Source organism: Toxotes jaculatrix, chromosome 5 (genome assembly GCF_017976425.1).
Source record: "Toxotes jaculatrix isolate fToxJac2 chromosome 5, fToxJac2.pri, whole genome shotgun sequence".
Taxonomy (NCBI): Eukaryota; Metazoa; Chordata; class Actinopteri; family Toxotidae; genus Toxotes; species Toxotes jaculatrix.
In genome coordinates, this window is record NC_054398.1 from 16341115 (window position 1) to 16363155 (window position 22041).

The 22041-nt window shown below is 38.8% G+C and overlaps 3 protein-coding genes across 4 annotated transcripts; 1 reads left to right on the forward strand and 2 right to left on the reverse strand.

The window, feature by feature from the left end:
• Positions 1–417: 417 nt before the first annotated feature.
• On the reverse strand, positions 418–3841 carry lrrc61 (leucine rich repeat containing 61). Its single transcript, XM_041038875.1, has 10 exons — positions 3797–3841; positions 3619–3676; positions 2478–2573; positions 2246–2392; positions 2071–2131; positions 1811–1896; positions 1660–1725; positions 1492–1560; positions 1156–1281; positions 418–1032 (listed from the first exon to the last, which is right to left on the reverse strand). The coding sequence occupies exons 2-10, from the start codon at positions 3644–3646 to the stop codon at positions 926–928; spliced, it is 786 nt and encodes a 261-aa protein (XP_040894809.1). The 5' UTR covers positions 3647–3676; positions 3797–3841; the 3' UTR covers positions 418–925.
• A 1122-nt stretch (positions 3842–4963) lies between these two features.
• cib2 (calcium and integrin binding family member 2) lies at positions 4964–10814 on the forward strand. Of its 2 annotated transcripts, none has more exons than XM_041038762.1 (6): positions 4964–5014; positions 6384–6418; positions 8232–8343; positions 9489–9636; positions 9727–9922; positions 10335–10814. In XM_041038762.1, the coding sequence occupies exons 1-6, from the start codon at positions 4964–4966 to the stop codon at positions 10354–10356; spliced, it is 564 nt and encodes a 187-aa protein (XP_040894696.1). In that variant the 3' UTR covers positions 10357–10814. The 2 variants fall into 2 exon arrangements, with proteins under 2 accessions (XP_040894696.1, XP_040894694.1); XM_041038760.1 differs by lacking the exon at positions 4964–5014 and adding an exon at positions 6044–6092 and having other exon boundaries at positions 6364–6418.
• Positions 10815–14518: 3704 nt separating this feature from the next.
• LOC121182182 (SH2 domain-containing protein 7-like) lies at positions 14519–18525 on the reverse strand. The gene is made up of 8 exons (XM_041038553.1): positions 18309–18525; positions 18115–18185; positions 17448–17614; positions 16625–16714; positions 15966–16131; positions 15731–15886; positions 14961–15617; positions 14519–14809 (listed from the first exon to the last, which is right to left on the reverse strand). The coding sequence occupies exons 1-8, from the start codon at positions 18361–18363 to the stop codon at positions 14762–14764; spliced, it is 1410 nt and encodes a 469-aa protein (XP_040894487.1). The 5' UTR covers positions 18364–18525; the 3' UTR covers positions 14519–14761.
• Positions 18526–22041: the final 3516 nt, after the last annotated feature.

Here is a 22041-nt window from a genome sequence, read left to right on the forward strand (position 1 = left end):
CTAAGATTACAATGCCCATTAGTCTTTCTCTTCCCTAGCTTTACCACCCTACTCCTTGCCACCCACACCGTTCTGCAGTGAATAAAATTTCTCCCTTTTGCTTCACCATCCCAATTCTGCTGCCATTTTTGATCAATTTCTGCTCTCTCTACGCATTTTCCCTCTGATTTTGACAGACTGTTAGTTTCTATTTTTCAAGGTGAGCAGGAATCCACACTCAGCTTGACTGACTATGTGAGTGTATATGCAGTATTTCATATGGGATATCCTGATGACTGTTGCATATAACTACAGCATACACACTCAACTAGTTTGGGGGTTCTGACACTCATCTCTACCTGATGATTGGACACTGCCAAAAATACTTCTATAAAACCATTACACCTGTATAAGCACTGCAAGTTGGTTGTACACATAATAAACTTTATGGTATAAAACAAGTAGAAACAGCTGAAACAATCATTCAACCACATTTTGCAAAATCTCAACATACAAAGAAAGCATACAGCATGGGGCACATTAACTCCCACATTTATCCTGCAATGCAAAATGGAAAAGAGCTCTTAATTACTGAAAACCTATAGAAATTTATAAGCAGCAAAGCTCTCAGCATAAATGCGGGCTACAACAAGGTACAAAATGCACACTGTGCAAGTAAAGACATCTTGGAACCAAACTGAGGGATGTCAGTATGGATAAAGGCTTTCAAACCACTTGCATGTATCGTCTGATACCCAATGCATAGGATGCGGTAAAATTTCAACAAATGCCTCACACTGCAAGACAGAGCATGTGTGTCTGGCAATGATACTTATCAAGCATTTGGATATAGCTTAGTAATTTGAAAAACCTACAGTACATTAGCCATAATATACAACAAAAAGCTGTTAAATGTTATACACAAATGTGTCCAAATTAGCCCAACTCAGATGGTGTACTGCTTTGGCTGCTTCTTCAGGCTCATTGATCTTTCGGTTTGTGAAATTACATGGGTGGCTCTGTTGTTGAGGAGTCTGCATTCATGAAGAACATCTGTAGAAAGTAAAATATAGGATAAGGATTTGAATAGAATACCACACAGTTGATAAGTGGTGAGATCACATGTAATACAGTGCCTTAAAAAAGGAAAACAAAGGCCTGCAGAGAACACCTTACCATTAAACTGTTTGTAGGCTTCTTCAATAATGGCATTGTTTGATCTCTTTATCTCCCAGTAACTATCGTCCACCCATGGCTTACAATCAGGATGTTCAATAAGCTGTCCATTCTTGTATAAACCAGCTAAACATTGCATAGGAAGAAAAACATTTATCACAGCCTTTCAGATGAATGACATTTTACTTGACCAAAAAACACATCACAAACATGTCTATAATGCCAGTGGAAAACAGCATGAAAGATAAATACTACACCCAACATCTTAATCTGATGTATGGAGTGTCATAACAACTTACAAACATTATACACTTGCATAGTAGTTTAAAAACGTACCTTTAATGGTATCATCAATGTCTTTGCATAACTGGTACAAGTCACTCCCACGTCCGACCACTCTCTCACCTACAATTTAAACAGAAACAAATCCAGGGACCTTGGGAAACATTCACATTAGTCTGAGTGTTAATGCTAAGCAAAAGAACACAATGAAAAATGTCTTACCGTCCAACACCTTAATGCTGGGGAACATCTCCAGGACTGAGGTTCTGTATGATGCGTTCCTGCACACTGATACAGAGAAATTCATTGTGAGTTCACTCATCAAGATTTTCCATCCACTGGATTGTTTTCAAACAAAGTCACCAAAAATTACCTGGATTAGTGTAATTGTAAGTGTTATCTTTAAAACGTATATTTTCTAGCTTCCTCAAAGACTGAAGGCAGTGAAGGCTCTCAATACTGTTGAAAAAAAAGAAACAGAAAAGAGACCAATTCAGAATACTGCTCTGAAAAATATAGTTACCATCAGCAAATATTATATTATTATAATATCAATGATATATTTAATTGTTGGTATAATCTGTTGTCATTTATCTATGGTAAGCATTTGAGTGAGTGGTTATATACTGATACCTGGATATGACATTACCAGCCACGTTTAAGTTCTGAAGACTGTCACAACTGCGTAGTGGCTCTGAAAATACAAAGGCAATAACATTTAATTTAATTAAAAAAAATGTATTCATCATAAAGCCTGCCTGATATGTGAATATACAGCATACAGACTTAATTGATCCTGAAATCTTACCTAAACTGGAAATCCTGTTAGCAGACAAATTGAGTACAGAGAGAAGCCGAAGAGATACCAGAGGAGCCAAATTTGTGATATTATTTCCGGAGAGGTCCAGTCTCTCCAAATTTACACACTCTCCAATGCATCCAAGATCATGTACTCCTGCAAAAAATACAATACAAAATTAATAAGAAAAAAATACTGCATTTTTGAAGACTTAAATATTGAAATATTAATTTCCTCTTACCAAGACCTCTCAATTTGAGAAACAGTATTGACTCCAAATCGAATTCTCCTGTGCGTGACTTGAGCAGCACAGCAGTTATCTTCTCAAAGTCTGCGTCTGAAAGAATCAGAGCAATACGACTGCAGCATAACAGAGCACATTCACTTTTCTATTCTTGTATAAGCAACACAACCACAGAATTCTTATTTGTGACTCAGCACTGCAAAAACCCAACGCTGGAAGTGCTGTCTCTTCTGTTTACGGTGTAACAAGCAAATAACCCATGCAATCATCCCTAAACAGTAAATACCAATTCAAGCAGTATGTGAATTTCGTATCTGGCAGCATGCTGAGCCTGTCCTCTGCCAGCTCCACAGGGAAGGGTCACAAACAGGCTGATGTGCTGTTCTGTGTGATGTTTGTGATGTTTTGGCTCGCCAGTTGCATGCATGAATAACAACTAAGGGAGTTATATTTGGTTTAATTTTCTAAGGCAGAATCAGCCCCCTAACTCTGACTACACATGAATACTCCTTCATGAGCCTGCTCAAATAAAACACTAACCCCCTGAGGGCAAAGCATCACTGAAAGACTCATCAGGTTTGCCAGAGATAATGATGCTGGGGTATAGTTTTCCCAGTTTCATCCTGTTATATTTGCAAATTTACACACACACACACACAGGCTTTATTTAGCTCACTTTTAAAATAAATTATGTAAGGGCTGACAGACTGGTAATAATAACAGCACTACAAATAGGGGGAAACAGTCGTGGGTGGGATAGGTATGGCCACCAAACGCATATCTTAACACATGCGTTAAAACCTGCAGAAATACAGGCGATGGTATTTGGTTTAGATTCAGTCTGCCAGCACTAAATGTTTTTAGCTAATGTTGGTAGCTACCTGTGTCTTAGCTATGAGCGTCGTGAGGCAGCGTCTGTGTAATTTCATGAGGATGATACAGAGGGATGAAAAGTGGGTGGGATATTTAATGGAATGGAAATCGTTCTTTTTTTTCTTCAGATGATGACACACGTAAAAAATGTTGTGTAACAAACGATACGTTGTTAGCCACATCTTAGCATAAGCCACAGCTAGCTAGCATAAGCCGCTAGTGGCTAGCGTAGCGACGTAGCAACAAGCTATTCATCACAACTTACCTTGGTCTTTATCTCGCTTTGAGTCCATCGTGGGCAACTTTTCTACTTAGAAAGCTACCTATCGCAATAAAAAAAACCCGATTACTTTTAACCAGTGCAGTGGAAATGAAAAGCAGTGGTTACTTTGGGGGGATGTGAAACTGGTAACTGTCCTGGGGTGCAGTCAGGACACGCTCACCGTACTGCTGTGCTGCAGTAGCACGCAGGTGGATGTAGATGAGACGGACCTCAGTCTCTGCAGTCCAGCTCAGGATAAGCAAAGAGGGAGGCGGTCCACTGTGTTAGAGGGCGCTGGAAAATGAAAACGCGTCTGGAGGGGGGGATTCAGTATTTATTTGATGTTGCTTCCGAGCAACAGGTTCTGTGTGTCAGAAGTTTTATTCTTGTTAACTTGCAGCACTGACTACGACTGTTCCTCTGTGGTGCTCTGGCGTGGATTACTACTGGATAACTATAAAAAATAAGCAGTGATTATATGTGTTAATTAAATCAAAGGGATCATAAATAAACGAGCATACAAAGTGTAATCCACTCGGGGTTGAAATAACCTACAAAAAATTGCTATTCAAATAGAAGTATAGGCAGTTTTCAAACAGAGGGAAAAGACAAAACTGGAAAATAGATTAATGGAAAATGTCTATGGTGAAAGAATCCGACATCTTTTTATGTTTGTGTCTATACAGGTTTCCAATTTTAGATGGAAATATTATATCCCACTAGGTTACATTTATGTAATGTAACCATACTTTACAGATAAGTTCATAAACAAAACATGTGATTAGTTTATAAAATATGATGATTAAAAGCATTAATAATAAGAAGAAGCAGAAAGAGAAATAATCTTAATACATTTCTACTTCTGCAAATTATACCCCTTTCTTCATTCAAAATATATATGGACAGCTTCTCCATTACCAGCGGGTCCTAGCTCTTATTTATTTATTTATTTATTTATTTATTTATTTACCCGAGGTCCCATTGGTTTGTCTTGACTCCGGTGGACAGCATGAGGGCTTAAAGAGGAGCAGATCCGTTTGCACTCCTTGGACTCAGCAGTCAGCCTCCACTGACACCGACACAACTGGACACCTGTCTTTTACTTTTTCTTTTTCTGTTTTTCTTTTTTCTTTTTTTTTTCTTTTTTATACACCCTCTGCATTTTTGCAGCCATGGCGGGCATCTCCTTCAAGGACGCCAATAACCTTTATTAAGAGTTTGCAACGTCCTCGGCCCATACTGTACGGAGACTTTGACTCCGCGGACCTCCCTAAATGCCTTTCACTGAGAAAAGGCTTCGGACGTTCAGTGTTGTGAATGTGTACAAGCAACAGATTACTTGATCAAAATGGGGAATAAGCAAACAATATTTACCGACGAGCAACTTGATGCCTACCAGGTAAGTTTGCATGTCTGTGTCCAGACCTGCATCATGTATGAACTCCAGGATCAGAAAAATCATGTTAAAATATAAAACAACGGCCCGAAATTCATTCAGTTTCTTTGTATGTAATTGTATGGAAATGGGGAGAGAAAACGTTTGTGGAAGACAAAGTGGAGCACAAAGCAAGTGTATGCAAAGAACAATATTCATCATTGTAGTGTTTTGTGTTTGAATCTTTTGTGAGAAATATAGAAAAGACCTCAGTCTAATGGATGTAGGTGGTGCTGGATTCCCCATCAATTAATGATAGGCAATAATCAATTACCATCTAAAGTGCCATCAGTTATGACTCCACTGTTTAAATATTGACAAAGTCTTGATAGGTGAGAATAGCGAAGGTCTTGATTTCATTGCAAACCGGAGGCTCTAGTGTTGTGCTGAGTTAGAATCCGAGAAGATCTGACCTTTTGGTCCTTGTAACAATAATACAGGTTTTCCTGAGAAGAAACACATCTTCATGGGCCCAGGTTTATCATGCCATTAGGTGTGGACTTTAATAATTGATGCCAAGCCAGCGTGATATGCTGTGAAACTCTACTCTCAGGAGACAGTTTAATTCTCAAGAGCCTCTCTGGTTACTCCTGCTACTCTTTCTGTTTCTGCCTTAATAATTATTTCCCCCCAAGAAATTCAATGCTCAGGCAGTATAATTGTACAAACACTACTTTATTGTGTTTCCCATGGGTTTTACTGTGTTATATTGTAGGATAAAGACAAGTAGGTTATGATATTATAGTCAAATATTGCTTTAAATATATTCTGACACAAACTAATCAACCCAAATATCTTCAGAAGGCCTGTGTTTGACTTGAGTATATTCAACGGTGATGGGGGTTCCCAGGAAATTTGTATTTTTTTGTTAATCACATTGTCTCTGGAGCTCATCTGTCTGCGCTCTGCTCCTCACACTCAGGAGCACAGCTCAGACAGAATGGATACAAGGGAGAATGTAAACTGAGGTGCTCCCAGTAGGGCTGTTGGGTAATGCGTGTGCCAGCACTTGCATGTCAGACAACAGCAGATCATGTTCCCCAGCCTCAGCGTTCCTATTGCAAGTGGCAAGTGACAACACTCACACACATCATCGTTTAAGAGAAACCGGATGCCTCGACTAGCATTTTACAGTAAGGGTTGTTCACGTGACTTTACAGGAACTGTAATGTTATTTTATGTGACTCACAGATGTGTCATTGACAGTGCTTTTTGTCCTTATTTAGAATATGTAAATAATTACCATAACTCTAAGAATATGTCATACAGTAGAGCCCCTTATCAAACTTGTATCATATTTGTGTTTTGACATGCTGTTTTTGTCTCATTGCAGGACTGTACGTTTTTCACCCGCAAAGAAATTCTGCGGTGAGTTCTGTGAAGCGTACCTCTGAATTCTGATGCTCACAGATGCGCTGTAGATCAGTCAAAAACCACACATTTCACCACGTGCTGTAAACATCAGATCACACACAGTTTTTAGTAATCTGGTAATGTAGTGTCAATTTCATTAAAATTTCAGTCAGAAAGCCTAAATAATGTTTTTATTGGTGTCTGTGTTTATAGATTTACCACATGAAGTGTACAGCATACAAAGCTGTAAGCGAAAAGTAAAATTAAGGAATGTGGTCAGATTTTTGATATTGCCATTTATCACTTAATGGCTGCTAAATGTCATTGTACAGACCGACATCCTGAATGATTCTCTTATCCAACACATGTACAATCTTCTCATATCTCCCCATCAACTGATCTGCAGGTCTCTGCAGATACAAGCAGGCTGCAGCATAACAGCCAATACAGACACAATTGTTGTGATGTTATTACATCTATGAGTGGCACACTATAAGTGTTTATTGTTCACGGAGATTGCTGTTATTTGCAACCTCTGAAAGTCATGTTCACCTTTTGACTGTGGTGTTGTTTACAGCACCACCCAATGTAGTGTCACATTTCTACCTCTTTCAATGTGTGTCACCTCCACGTGCAAATGCATGCAAAAAAAAAGACAGAAAGAAATATAAATGTAGTGTTAGTGATTGCGTGAGGTATCATAACTCACTGGGTAGCATCATTTCTCCCTGTCACGCACCACCTCGATGACAGGCATAAATTAAACAAATCGCTAGCTTTTCTTTTTAATGCAGTTGACCAGTGATGCTCATGTTTCAGTGTCTTTTGTCAGCGGTTCTAGATGTTGGAAGATAAATAGCAGCTTAAAGAAATTAAATGCAGATACTCAAGAATGTTGCAGTGTAGCATTGTATAAGGATGAAGGTTATGTGACTCCAGGCGTGAAGGAATTGGGGTCTGATTTGCTTTCACGCACTTGCAATTAAGGTTGTTTTTGAAATGATCTCCAACAGTAAGGCATGTGTCCATCTGTTCCTACCTTCTAAAATTACATGAACTCTCAAGACTCTCAACAATTAAAATTCAACAGAACACTACTTGTATGATCCTACATTTTTAATTTAAGACATGTTTGTTTTTGTTTAAAAATTAGTGCATTTTCCCCAGTTGTGTTGCTTCTTTGTTTCTGACAAAACAAAGCATTTGTCATTTTCTCTCCCTTTTTCACTCATCAACAAATTGAGCATGTACATGTTCCTTGTAAGTGATATTGAATTGACTTTGATTCCAAGGCCAGCAGTGGATTGGAAACCAAATTGACAATCAGCAGAGGGCGTAATAGGGTTCTACACTTTATGACCTTCATAAAACACTCCTTGTCTCTGTCCCCAGCTGCAGCTGTTACAGCACAGTTATGTAACATCAACAAAGCAGGTTATCACTGATCACCATAAAGTCACTGATTTGCCTTTGGCCTTATATCATATTCAGCATTAGAACACTAGAATATAACATGGCAGTGTTTTTGTTTCTTCATATGTGGAGTTTATTTAAAAATGAAACCTAATGCTTCAAAGGTCATCGTACATTAAAACGGCAGGTTTACTCGTTCATTTCCAGCAGTATAGTAATGGAATTCCATAATTTTGACTGGTTTTTATAATTTAATTGTCATAGTGTACCTGCTGAAAAGGTTCTCCTCTGGCAACAAAGGTACACCATGACAGGATTAGTCAAAGGACAACATGAAAGGGGGCTGTAGATAAGCTGCAACTTTCCCGAAATGTGGTTTTCATTCATACAGTGGTCTTTATTTTTTTTATTTCAGGTTGCACGGCAGATACCATGAGTTGGCTCCACATCTTGTACCAATGGACTACACCAATGATCCTGACTGCAAACTGCCTTTAGCCTTGATAGTCAACATGCCAGAGTTAAAGGTAAGAAATCCTTCCACAGAATACCTCAGTATGGTATCAGTCCTTTCCAAATAAACACTTTTTAGCCATTCTTTGTTTTTCACCAACAGGTTGTACCAGTATTGTGTTTTTCTTATTTTGGATTGTACTATGAGGAAAACAAACGTGGCACCCGCTGCTCATGTGGGCTGACACCTAATCAATACACACTCTCTTCTAGAGGACAGGATTGATTTTTAACCATCATCATCACAGATCTGATTCTGTGACACAGCTTATGAAGGTTAATGTGCCATGAAATGCTCTGGCTCTCTACCCTGACAGATGCATTCCCTCCTATTTTTATGCACCTGCCATTTGAAAAGAAAATCCGGAAATTTTAGAAATGGCATGTTGTGTAATATCACGTCACATCCTTACCCACCAAGGCTTTCGCACAGAGACTCATAATGCATCTCTGGGTATCATTGGCCCTTGTGTGTAAATCTGATGTGTGATTGCAGGGCTGTAAAGATGGCAGGAAGAAGATGGAGAGAGTCAAGGCAGGATTGATGAGTCCTGGGCAATACACAATCACCCAGTCCCCTACAGCTTCATAACCATAAATACATTCCTATCTTGCTGAGGACTCAGTTTTAATGAGCTGTGTTGAGTCGACTAGACAGATTCAGACTCTGCTATTGTGTCTTAGGACATTCAGTTAAAATTGCATGGCTTTAGATGGCTGTTTATCTAAATGCAGCTGAGCTTGTATTGAGCTCAGACATGCTAACTGTGCTCAAGACCGTAGTTTTACTTATATTACTTACAGATATAGAGTTAGTGAGGTTCTAAGGCTTTTTGATGGCCTCCCTTTTAGTGTAAATTTATTACAAGTTGTGTCAAATCATCTAATTACCTGGGATATAAAGTATCTAGCAGCAACTTATGGTTGAGCAGCAGAGGAGAAAATATTGGCTTTGCCATACCAGCAAAAAGAAAGAGTCAGCCTTTTTCAGATGAATTGTGTGATCAGCAGAATACACCTGAGAGTTTACACCGCTGCAGCTCCTATGTGAAACTGACACCAGCACATAAAACCACATGGTCATGAAACCTATGGTTCCTTAGGGTGTTTTTCATACATTTGCACTGATGTATTTAAATGTTCCCCTTTCACCTTGTAGGAAAATCCATTTCGCAACAGGATTGTAGAGTCGTTCTCAGAGGACGGGATGGGGAATCTTAGCTTCAATGAATTTGTGGACATGTTCTCAGTCCTCAGTGAAATGGCTCCTAGAGAACTCAAGGCCATTTATGCTTTCAAAATATATGGTAATGCTGAATTTCTAAAAGATACATTTTAATTTTCAAAGTTCCCAGAGCTGTATAAAATAAAAATGAGCACTTATCTGTTACACACAGATTTCAATGTGGATAATTACCTGTGCAAGGAGGACCTGGAAAAGACTCTGAATAAACTGACTAAGGAAGAGTTGACTCCTGAGGAGGTGGAGCTGGTGTGTGAGAAGACCATCGAGGAGGCCGATTTGGACGGAGACAACAAACTCTCCTTTGCTGACTTTGAAAATATGATATCAAGGGCTCCCGACTTTTTAAGGTACTTCAATACATGTAACTTTTAATAAATAACATTTTAAGATTGTGTACATATCTAAAAGCATGTGTTTCTCATTCAAGTTTCTCATTCTACACGAAAAGCAGTGGCATTTTAAAATCTAAATCTAAAATTTGAACATTTGCTAAGAACAATTTTCATTCCCCAGATAGCTGATTATCAATTCCATGATTTAACTGTCATCAGTTTAATCCTGAGACACTGCTATGCTGATTAATTTTTATGTAAATGGCCTTGCCACTGTCTGTAACCACAGAAAAGATGAACACATCTGTTCCTGATTCCTGTTCCTGTGTTTATACTCACATATACTGTAAGTCAGCCTGTTTACGTGCACGGTGACTGCTGTAATTTCAATGCCTGTTCCCTTATATTGTCTCTTTTTTTACTCTAGTACCTTCCATATACGAATATGAGAGGGCTCCATGGAGGGTTTTCAAGGTCAGCAGTGTGATGAACCTCAGGACTCTACCTGAACCATGTCCTGGCCACAGCAGGACTCTACCTGAACCATGTCCCGGCCACAGCACAGTGCCTCTCTCACACTCCTATTGTCAAAAAAAAAAATCACACATCAGTGCTCACCTGCCTCGGTAGAGTCTGCTTAGTTAGAAAGAATAATACTGACTAAGGCTGAATTCCCAGAACCCTGAATTTCTTATTTGTAGATGAAAATGTGTTTTCCTTTTACCACATACAGAGGGCTTGGCCTAGCTTGCCACTGTTCCTCATTTTAAGGTTGAAAATGGGAAACGAAAAAAGTCTAAAATGAGCTGGCCTCTGAATTGCCACTTATTGAGCACATTTGAGAATGCATAAAATGCTTATCTACCTATATTACACGTCTTCCTGCAGTGACACATTAGATATAAGGCTAAGGACAAAGCTTGAAGTGAATGAAAGCACAGCCTTGGCCTTAAGGGCACACAGATATTCTAAATAAGCTATGCAGTATTTGTACATGCAGTGTGTTGCTTTTAGTCATTTAAAGCCATGTTTTTTGCTCGTGAAACTGGAACAAGATGACAATCATATCTTACTGTTCTCCAGTAAATGAAGGGCTCTGTCATCTAAATTAATTTTGGTAGCTTTCATCTGCCTCAGCCATTATCATGAGATGTTAGTTACAGCCATCTTTTGGACATACATTTTACAGTATTGTATGTGACTTCAGGTATTTGTCTTACTTTGAATAAATGTTTTATTCTGCGTGTTTTGAGCGAATTACTTGTGTGTGAATGCATTTGTGTGGTTTATTGTTGTCACTGACAAGGCATGAAAGAATCAGTTAAATACAGGAGCTCTCACCTGAACTGCAACTGAAATGAGTTCAGCAATATTCCATCTGTTCAACCAGCTCACCTCAGCCCACCCACCCGTGATGATCAAGGAGTGTGCACAGTAAAGATCAGGAAATGACTGTGCCTCTGTGCAGCCCATCATATGAGCTGTAATAACTTGTTAAGCAGGATGTGATCATTAGGAGCGAGCTGCCTCAGCACTCACAAGCATGATTACATCCTGCACACGCAGTTCATTTCAAAGGAAAGCTGGAGGAAATGGCCTCGGTTATGCTGGTTGATGGTTAATGGGTTCTGGTTTCTAGGCTGTGGGACGCAGATTTGGATCAGGTACATATGGAGTACAGTTAATGCTTTCAGCGCAGGTTTCACCAGTGAGTCATACTGTACAAATGGGTGTTGGGCACTTTTCGTTATCAGTCACCAAAGTGGTCAGGCCAGTCATCTGCTTAGAGTCCCATCCAATTCGTCTTTATGTCTTTGCTGCTAAGTGCAGTGGTTGCAAGATAAATATGACCTGGTGAATTGGTGCTGAGTCAGGCAAATGCAGGACAACGTAGAAACTAGGACACCAGCTGCAGGATAAAATAACACAGTAGAACAAGCAACCCAAGACTGGTGTGTTTTGAGAGGAAACAGTCCTGGTTTATTTCCCGTTACATGTTGCTATTGGACCTTATGTGTGGCAAAAAATAAAAAAAAATAAAAAATAAAAAATAAACAAGGCAGCATCTGAGAAAACTACATCTATGCTGATCAGCGCCAAAATATAAGTGTACACAGTCTTAACCATGAAAAATGAAGAGACGTTGATGCTGAAGGAAGAGGACAGTGAGGTCAGTCAAACAGTGTGCAATCAGCAGAGCAGCCAGTTCATTTGTTCCATTATCTCCAGTTCCCTTTATGAGGGCAGTATCAAACAGTCAGGGCAAAGCTGTGCTGATTGTGTGGCTTCATTAATTACTGGTCTCTCTGAGAACATCTGTTAATTATGATTCCAGCAGAGAAGCTTCTGGCATAATGTGATACTGGGGCTGTAAAGCAGCCATTTAAGCAACTGTTTCTGAGGCTGAGAGGGGCCAAACTCTGTGTGTGTGTGTGTGTGTGTGTCATACTCATACTAATTTGACCTGATTTAAGATCGTGCCTTTAGCTTTCACAGCATGACGACAATGCAGGATTAACAAAGTGTTCAATGGAAGATAACGATTCTCTAGATATGTTCAGAAGTATCATTTTGTCTCGATGTACTTTTTCTTAAAATTGAAAACATACAAAAGATCCTCCCCATTTTAGCACTTGGAAGCTTTATTTAAACAGTTAATAAACAGCTTATTGTGACACACTAGGCCTAGACTAACTAATGAACAAACTCCACCTGCTGATGAAGGCCATGACATAACTAAAAGTGTCAGGAGAAATCCAATAATAGGCCTTTGAGTTAAAATGTGCTGCCAGTTTCCAAGCTCATAAATAAACAAACTTCAACATGTCCTTTTGAAGTTTTGAACACATTCATAAACACTTTAAAACCAATAGTTGATGTGTAGAAACAGATTAGATTTTTTTAACACACTGTAGAATTTGTTTATACTGTTTTATTAGTCATTAGTTTACTTAAGAATAATTCAGAATTTTTGACAAATACGTTGGGCTTATGTCTGTCAAAAACTATATTATAGTATGTATCAACAATTACGTAAGTGTTGATATACTGCTTATGAATTCTAAATTGGGTGTTAAGATTTTACCAATAGGGGAAAGGTATTTTATACTGTTTGCCCCCCTCCTTCTCTTATTTTATCAGTGTTATTCATGGGTATAGAAACTCACTGATAGACAGTCAGTTACGAAATCTTGTTTATCTCTGATAGGAAGTTACACACATTACCTCGTATCTTCCAGTGACACTGGTTCTCAGTTGTGAAAGACAAAACCTCAGAAATGTCAAAATATTGTTAATAGTCCAAACTATTTTGTTTTTTATGTTGAAGTGTGTTTGCATACCCTTGTTTGTTCGACTTGACTTGAAGGGGAAACACCTTATTTGGTGACTTCTACATAACACGACTGTACATCTGTTTAATTGCTTATAAAAGTAACTATATGGGCTACCAAAGAAAGCATTCAAGTACATAAACAGGCCATTGAAGTTTTAACTTTACAGCAGTTTTACTGGGCCATCTAAAACTGCAATTGGAAAGTAAAACAGCAGCACATGACAGAGGTTAATAAATGACATTTTAACATCTTTGACCCACTTCCCCATTGCTGTCGTATACAGACATTTGAAATCTGTATGCAAATAAAGTTTCCTGTCAGTGAAATGCGGCACTGATGGTAGCAGTCTGTAGTCAAAACATTTTATAGGTCAGTAGTAAATAGAGTACAAGGAGGGTTTTGTTGAATTTCGACTGCAAGTATACTGTATTTCTCAGTATCAGTATGACCTAAATACGTTTTATTAGGATTCTTTCCAAGCATGTGCATAAATTGACAAGAACCCGTGTTATAAGTGAAGAGTTTTGATAACCTTAGAAGGCAATTCTTGGAATTGCAGTGGAGTGGAATTATCCATGACATCCTGATTTATTAGTTATATAGTCATTATCTTGAGCACAAAAGCTTGAAATATAAAAACACATTACAAAATGTATTTTTGCTGTTGTTACCTATCGTCAACTGCAACATGTCTCACAAAAACTTTTAGAAATGTGAACTCATCTGTGCTGAGGGCAAAAAAACATCTCTAGCAACCTTTTCAGACATGGCATGTACAGTATTTCACAGTTTGTCTCCGCTGATGAGTGTAATTTCCCTCAACACAAACTGGCATGCACAGCACATCACAAACTGCAGGTGAACAGCATATTTTTTCCTCTATACGCTCACTAAGTTTCATTGCAGCATCAGAAACTTGCCCATAGTTAGGGCTGTGCTGAGCTTCGTCACCCTTTTCCTTTCAGGTTGGATTGACATAATCATTCCGACATCCTACATCCCAGCACACCCAGCTCTGTGTCAGCAGCTAGAATACTAATGAAATGAGGGTCATAAGCAGGCAGTGGTCAAACTGTAGATACTTTGTGCCTTCTTTACCTCTGACTGGCTGCCTCTGCCATCTTCAACCATCTAACCACATGCTCTCTGTTGAACATGAACACCCAAGGCTGTATACATTTTTGCCAGTGATTGTCACTCCGAAAATAATTATTTTAGAGTCTCTTATTTCTGGATTTGTGTTTAATGGCATGAACTGTTTTGTGAAACGTCAGAATACAATTTGTGTTTTATTTAGCACACAGATTTACATGTGGAAAGAAAAAATGCAAATGCATCATCATATTTAAATAAATATATTAAAAATAAAAAGGACAGAAGATGACATTTGAATGGTTATGAACATGTAATCCAGTGTTGATTATGTAAAAGAAGTTGTCAGAGAGTGTATATTAGTAACACAGTAGTGTCAGAGTAAAATTAGTAAACATTTTCTTCAGTAGCTGGTAAGTTAACATCTTCACCATTTCCTCTTGGCCTCAGGGAAGAGCCATTTCCATCTGTCATTCTGCAGGAGGTAAATAAGTTCATAATCAAATGAAAATGATGCACACTGAACATTAAGCACAGGTTTGGATAATTATTAGATTGTTATTATTGGATAATTAGAATTATTATTAGAAGTATTTAAATCAAAGCATTTTGAAGACATTACTAACCTTTAACACCTTGGGTCTGACGTCCTCCAGAGGCTCGTAAGTGTTGCTGTTGGGTTTAGGATGAGCTGAGTCCTCGTGCCCAGGAACCAGCTCATATGTATTGTCTTGAGAGAAGCGACTAAAGGTGCCACCACTGGGGACTTCAGCGTACACTGAGTCAATACGCTGCTCTGGTGCGAAGGAGTTGGTCTTAGACGATGCAGTGTGTGGGTTGCCAGGCTTGCCAGCGAGGTGATAGACAGCACTGTCACTCATGTAGTCCATGCTGCATGATTCTGTCTTCTCTGCCCGTGGGGCACACGGTCTGATGGGCTTGGGAGAAAGTCTCGGTGGCGTGTGTGGGGGTGCACTCAGTCTGTGACTGTGCTCTCCGTCAGAGCTGTTGTCCAGGAGTGGTAGAGACCTGCTCTTGCTGCTCTCCAGCAGGCTGGGGTCAGAGTAAATAGAGTCTCGTCCTAATGGAGGACTATAGCGAATGATGTTCTGATCCTGTGAAGTGGATCTCTCAACCCTTCCTGGATTATCCCCAGGTAAATGGCCCTGAATGGTGTGTGTGGATCTTGGTATCTTCCTAAGCTGAGCATAGCAAACCCTGTCCTGGTCAGTCAGGGGGCCACTATCAAAGTGTCTGCTCCTCTGAGGCAAAGGTGGCACTTCCTGTTTGACATAAACAGAATTGTCACAGTCTGCTTGGAAATACTAATTCACTAACAATTTCACTTTAAAACATTACTTAGATTAACTGTCTGAAAATGATGAACTGTACTCACCTCTAGTGTCCTGTTGCTCTTTGGGGGTCGTGCGCGTGGCTGCTCTGAGGCCAAGTTAGTCTGTTGTTTTCGCACATTCTTAACAGCTCTGAGAGCAGCCACGGGTTTTTCTTTAGGGCTGATCTGGATGGTGTCATACAGGTCTTCGTTCATTACCTGCGAGTATAAACACCAGTCAGACCTTTATTTTTGATCAATGTTACTTAAAGTGACTTTAAGTTTTTTTTTTTCTCACCTCAAAACATGAAGATGTCAGATACTCTCCAAACGGCTCAATGGGACTTGTCTTGTAATATTCTATTAGAGCTGGTACTGTGTTATGTCCCTCGTTGTCTCCGCAGACTACAAACTGCCCTGTTTCACTTTGGTTTATCACAAAGTGTCGACACCGATCCTTGCCTCTACAACAGGAAAAAAAAGTTTGTTAAAGCCCCGACTCTCCACAGCACATTCTTGTTGGTCCCATGTTATAGATATAGAGCTAGATCTAGTTTTGAGTCCAAAAATCTAAAAATGATGTACTTTAAAAAAAAAAAAAAAAAAAAAAAAAAAGAAATAAAACAGTGACTGAAAATCTGTAACAATTTGGAGTTAAAATTAGATCTAAGATCTGTGGTTAAGACAAGCTGACGATAGTACAGTATTTTAATTCTGTTTGAGACTAAACGAACCACTGAAACATCCCGTTGGTGACTTGCATGTTCACTACTAATATGGTAAGCCACCAATGAATAGCTTAGAGGCAGTCCTGAAAATATAACTATGGTTGATTTGACATAAATCACTCTTTATACTTAGGCCTGAAAAATTGTAGAAGCAGTACTGATAACTGGAGATTGTGTATGATCAGTGAACAACTCCACAACAACTTGTTTACACTAAACCAATACTCACTTATAGGACAGTATGTACCCAATGGCCTTATCGCTGAGACGGACCAGGAAACAGCCCAGCTCCTTTTCTCTGAGTATTTCTTCAGCATCCCTGTAAATAGAACAAGAACAGCTTTAAAACCCAAACTTCACTTTTTAGTACATGTTTTTCCCAAAAGCTCATTTGGCACAAGTTTAAAGGAACAAATTGATTTTTTTTTTTTTTTTAAAAAGGCGGATCACATAATTCACCTTGGAAATTACATCAAAGGAAAATCCACTTTGTGACAAGGCCTTAAACCCATCTTTACCAATATTCAGGCTCTGACGTAACTGTCCCTTGTACTTTTTATGTAGGTGTCTATGTCTGCCAGAAGAAAGGGCAGTGGGTGAGAGTGGGTGTGTTACCAAGTGGACACTTTCCACTGGAGAAAAAGTTTCTTAAATCTGAAAGTAGGTGTGAATTCTTGAGCCAGACCGCCTTCTCTACTCTTGGTTTCAGCACTAAACAGAGCTGACCAAAATCTCTGCTTTAAAATATCACTGCATCTGATGTACACTCTGACTGACACTTCAGTGACTGTCCATGTAAATTAATAGAACTTGAGTAATAAATTACAGTATATACATGTATTTTCTTTTCTTTCCTACTTTTTTTTAACAATTTGACAAATTAAAAAAAAACACCTCCATAAAGAAACAGCAGAGTATAAAAATTAGGGCATTGCAGCACTTCAGAGAATGAGATATCTTACTTTTTACAAACAAAATAAATTAATATTGATGGTAAAAGTTAATTCTCGAGTTGTTTCATTTTTCGAACAGTTTCCTCAGTGAACACTTACTTTCTGGTGATGAATCCCAGGAACCAAGTGGGGAAGAAGCCATTGTGGACGATGAGAGGCACTTGAGTCTCTATGAACCACTTTGATGCCAGTTCCCTGAATCTTCCCTCAGTCAGTTCAGCATGTGAATCCTTGTGTGCTTCTCTCTGCTCCATCCTCGCTCGGTCCTAGTCAAAGCCACACAGACGTCCAATGAAGACAACCAGCATTCGTGTTTGCCAACATATGCAGTGAGGCTGTACTTTGACTAATTTGCTTATTTTCCGGGAGGTGTCAACCAGAGACTAAAAGCAGCTCAATGTTCACACTGTTGAAGTGAAAAGCTGGTGCTGCAGGAAAATCGTGGATACTCTAGACTCCGTTACATGTGTATGCACCTTAAGTTACATTTTTAATCAAATACTGTACAACATTTATCAACCGTTTAATCACTGTTAAATTTAATATGATCTACTAAATTTATTCAGAATCCACAAGGTCCAAAGTTCATTCTAACTCTAAAAAAATGCTGTTTTCCCTTTTCAGTCAACAAGACTTTTATTTACATTAACCTCCTCACACTGATGTTAGGCAAACTGCGACTTTGCATGAAGATTTGTGATTAATAAGTTAGTCATTAAAGCAGTAAATAAGACCAGTAGTGATGAGATCTGGAAATAGTTCTTACCTTGAAGCAAAACTTCAGACAGTTCCTAAAGGAGGGTGATTTTAGATTTTTCTGCTCCTTTGTCCTTGACCCTGAAAAGATTTTTTTTATAAATAAATAAAAGATTATATATAAATAAAAATTAACAGTGATTCTTCCTTGTTTCAATGTAAAGTTCAGCTACTGTTATTAAAAGTTTCAGATGGAGTACATACCTTTCCCTGAGATTAACAGTGCCCGGTTTGAACCTGGTGTCATTTCAGCAAACATTAAAATGCTTCTCTCAACTTCTCATAAGTTTGTAATCTCCAAACAAAGGTGTTCAGAGGGAGTATAACCCTACATGGGAGATATAGACAGATGACATTTAGAATTACACACATTTTTCCACCAGCTTGGAAAGCAGTGGTACTTAGCAACGGCACAGAAGACTTCATACATCTCATTTGCATAAGAAAGACGACTAAAGGCTGCTGAACAAAACAAGAGCTTCCTGAAGAGAAACGGAAAGTAAGCCGTACAGAAACTGTGGTTTGAGTGCACATGAGTGCATTGGTTTGCAAGAGGAGATGTTTTACCCATAGACTGTCTGATTACTGTAGTAATGGGAGCTCAGTTGCGTCAGCAGTTGTTCTTTTGTTTTTTTCTGACTTGGGTTTGAAATAAATTCTGATCGTAATTGAGAAGGAAGGAGAAAATGTATGAAAGAAATGGAAATATCTGGGATGACTTGGAAGTTCTAAACAAAACCCCAATAAAATCAGATGTTCCCCAGCCTTGTTTCTGAAGTTGTCGTAAATAATAGCTAACTCATACCCCCCATTGCTGAGACATTCGTCATGAATCACCTCCATTTAGTTTTGGGTCCGTGATGAGCAGTAGGAAGTCCCTGTGGGGGAGAAGCAATAACCAGAAACAGTCTGTGTCATACTGAGCGGGATGAGACTGGATTTCAGCTCTCCGCAGTGTTAACAGTGCTGGAGCTTTGATCTCAGAGGTCTCACTGCTGCTGTTGTCTACAATGTAACTAGTTAAAAAGTCTCTGAAATTGTGATCATTGAGATGTTCAAAGTTTATATTATTACAATATACATAAAAACTGAAGTTACTGGCTCATTATCTGTCCAGTAAACCAGCATTTACCCCGTAAGGGCATACGGTACCTATGTTCCATGTATGACTAAGTATTGCTACAGTACCAGGACACAGAATTTCAACATCATCTTAACAGTGCTTTTTGTCAGTTTAAAAATGTCTTTGTGAGTCATCATGTGCTCCTCTGGGGGTGTGGACATGTTTGGGGTCAAATGTTATCTCTGCTTTGCTTTGCGCGCAATGAATTGATAACACTGATTAAACAGTAAAAAAGTTTTTTCTTTTCTTTTTTTAAAAATCAGAGTTATCAGACAGCAGGCAAAAGGCTTTTTAAAGATCTTTTTCAGTCTTGTGGCAACATAGCAATGAGGGGGAAGTGGGTCTTTAAAAGGTCACAAGTCAGTTGACGCCTGTAAAATGTCATCACAACAGGGGTACATCACTTTTGCTTACACTTTACTTTAAACCTCAGGGTAAAACAAGCATACTCACAAACAACCTAATTAGATAAATCTAATAGTGCAACTTGAGTCAAAATGTGTTGAACAGTTGTCACAGGTGATTTTAGGAGGTTTCACTATTTCGTGGTTTTGTTTTTTTTGTTTTTGTTTTTTGGTTTAATAAACTCCAGTTTCCTGTTTAAGAGTTGAAATGGGAAAAATAATAGGTGTAATTTCAAGCATAAGACCAGCCATCTACTGTTTACTGTCTGGGACTTACATATATCCTGTAATAACACGTACAGGTTTGCAACCATCAATCAACCTAAAGAATCTCGAAAAGCTCGTTCATTTCTGCGCCTTCAGAACAGGCTCTGATGCCGGCAGGCAATGTTCCAACATGCTACACGGGGTCCGTTATAGACTTTTGTTCTTCTGTTTTAGTTTTAATGTGTGAGTCACACTGTGAGTAACATACAGTTAAGTACACGTCAATGTCACAGAATATATGTGAGATAAAACAGCTGTGGTCTAGATTGATTTAGTGATCATTATACTGTAGAGCAGAAACTGTAAAAGTAACGCATTTATTTAAATATTGTGCACAATGTAACTACTTTTTTTTTTAGGTATGAAGATTGTGTTTTGGTATTTTTGTTTTTACTGGGTAAACTGACAGTATAGCTACAGTACAAACAGGAAACATGGGGAGAGAGATAAGTGTCACATAGAACAAAACAGGTATTTTGAGGTTAAAATGTCTTAACCACGAGGCTACCAGAACACCCAATATCATATTTTTAACATTATTTCACTTATCTGTGGCTGTATAGTTACAGGATACTTTGCAGATTTGATCTCATTCAACATGTAGTAAGACTACAAAGTATTGCCGATGTTGTTTGTTAAAGATCTTGTGTCACTAAAAATGTCAACTCTTGAAGGACTCTTGAATCAGCCCAGTTTCAGTCCAATAACACAATTAATCTTAACATTAGACAGACTTTTCTGAGCCTGAAGGAGACTTTTGAAAATGAAAATGCCCAAATTTGGAGATATGATGATTGTAACCTGCCAGGCTGGATTACCAAGGACTTGGGCCTCTGAGCTCTAAGGGCCATAGAAGTTCACTACATGTCAGTTGGTTTTTGTGTTTTAATTAATTGTATTTTGCGCCACTGGAGTAAAAATGTCAACCAAGATGAGTTGTGGATCATTATCTTAGCTTGTGTACATTCTTAAGTAATGTAGTGTTTAATCAAATGATCACAAACTGATTAACACACAGGAAACTTAGGGCTTATTTCACCACAGGACAACTGTTTACAGGACAACATCAATGATGGGATGTGATTACAGCGAAAAGTACATTTACTCAAGTTCTGTGCCTGAGTGCAGTTTTGAGGTACTTTGTACTTTAATTGAACATTTTCACTTTATGCTACTTCATATGTCTACCCCACCACATTTCAGAGATACAGGCTATATTGTATTATTTACTGCAGGGGTCTTCAAAGTGTGGGATAGTGAGCCTCCCCTGAGAGAACTCAAAAGCATGCCGCCCCCCCTTTTAACACCTGTATGTTTTTAACACATTTTTTAAAACACATTTTAACACCTGTATGTTTTTAACACATTTTTTAAACATATTTTAACACCTGTAGTAGCTTCGCCCATTAGTGCCGAACATATCTTTAGCAGCAGGGAGGAGCAATGTCTCACCAATGTTGTGGGCTTTCCCCGCCTTCGCAATGCGTAACGCTGCGCGGTGCGATGCTTCGGTTGCCTCGGTAGTCACAGTGCCAAACGCCTCGATGATTTTCTTCTGTGACCGCAATTCATTAAGTTTCCGATCAAAAAACTCCCGCGGCTTGGTCGTTACACTTTGGTGCTTGGCTTCAATACGACGCCGGAGTTTACATGATTGATCGCATAGTGTCGTTAGCTAGCACCTCTTTGCAGATAACACACTGTGGCAGCGGAGCATCGTCAGGACCAATACACGAAAAGCCAAACATTAAATAATCAGGGTCATACTTCCTCCGTTTTCTGCTCGCCCCAGACCCCATTTTGCCCCTCGATGTTTACACTCTTTTTCTGTCTTTTCAGGTTTATTGTTTCTCTCACCGCGCCTCCCCTGAATCCCTCTGGCGCCCCCCAGGGGAGGCGCGCCTCACACTGTGAAAACCGCTGATTTACCGCATTACATTTATTTAATAATATAACTCCCCGGTACCTTTGAGATTATTTTGATCATTTAAACTACCCAAAATAATATAACATAATAATGCATCAATTATAATAATAGAATATTATAATAATATATACAGCCAGACAAGTAATTTTATTTTTGATACTTTAAGTACATTTTGCTCATACTATTGTAGTTTTACATAAGTATCATTTTAAAATC

What these genes read in the sequence shown, in the direction of transcription:
- lrrc61 (XM_041038875.1), bottom strand. Translation starts at nt 3,646, where the DNA reads ATGGACTCAAAGCGAGATAAAGACCAAG. An exon ending in AAAGCGAGATAAAGACCAAG is followed by an intron (nt 2,574 to 3,618) that starts GTAAGTTGTGAT and finishes TGATTCTTTCAG; the next exon opens with ACGCAGACTTTGAGAAGATA. An exon ending in CATTGATGATACCATTAAAG is followed by an intron (nt 1,282 to 1,491) that starts GTACGTTTTTAA and finishes TGCAATGTTTAG; the next exon opens with CTGGTTTATACAAGAATGGA.
- cib2 (XM_041038760.1), top strand. Translation starts at nt 6,044, where the DNA reads ATGCGTGTGCCAGCACTTGCATGTCAGACAACAGCAGATCATGTTCCC. An exon ending in AACAGCAGATCATGTTCCCC is followed by an intron (nt 6,093 to 6,363) that starts AGCCTCAGCGTT and finishes TGTTTTGACATG; the next exon opens with CTGTTTTTGTCTCATTGCAG. An exon ending in AGGGCTCCCGACTTTTTAAG is followed by an intron (nt 9,923 to 10,334) that starts GTACTTCAATAC and finishes TTTTTACTCTAG; the next exon opens with TACCTTCCATATACGAATAT.
- LOC121182182 (XM_041038553.1), bottom strand. Translation starts at nt 18,363, where the DNA reads ATGTTTGCTGAAATGACACCAGGTTCAAACCGGGCACTGTTAATCTCA. An exon ending in CTGGGATTCATCACCAGAAA is followed by an intron (nt 16,715 to 17,447) that starts GTAAGTGTTCAC and finishes TTCTATTTACAG; the next exon opens with GGATGCTGAAGAAATACTCA. An exon ending in TGACATCTTCATGTTTTGAG is followed by an intron (nt 15,887 to 15,965) that starts GTGAGAAAAAAA and finishes TTATACTCGCAG; the next exon opens with GTAATGAACGAAGACCTGTA.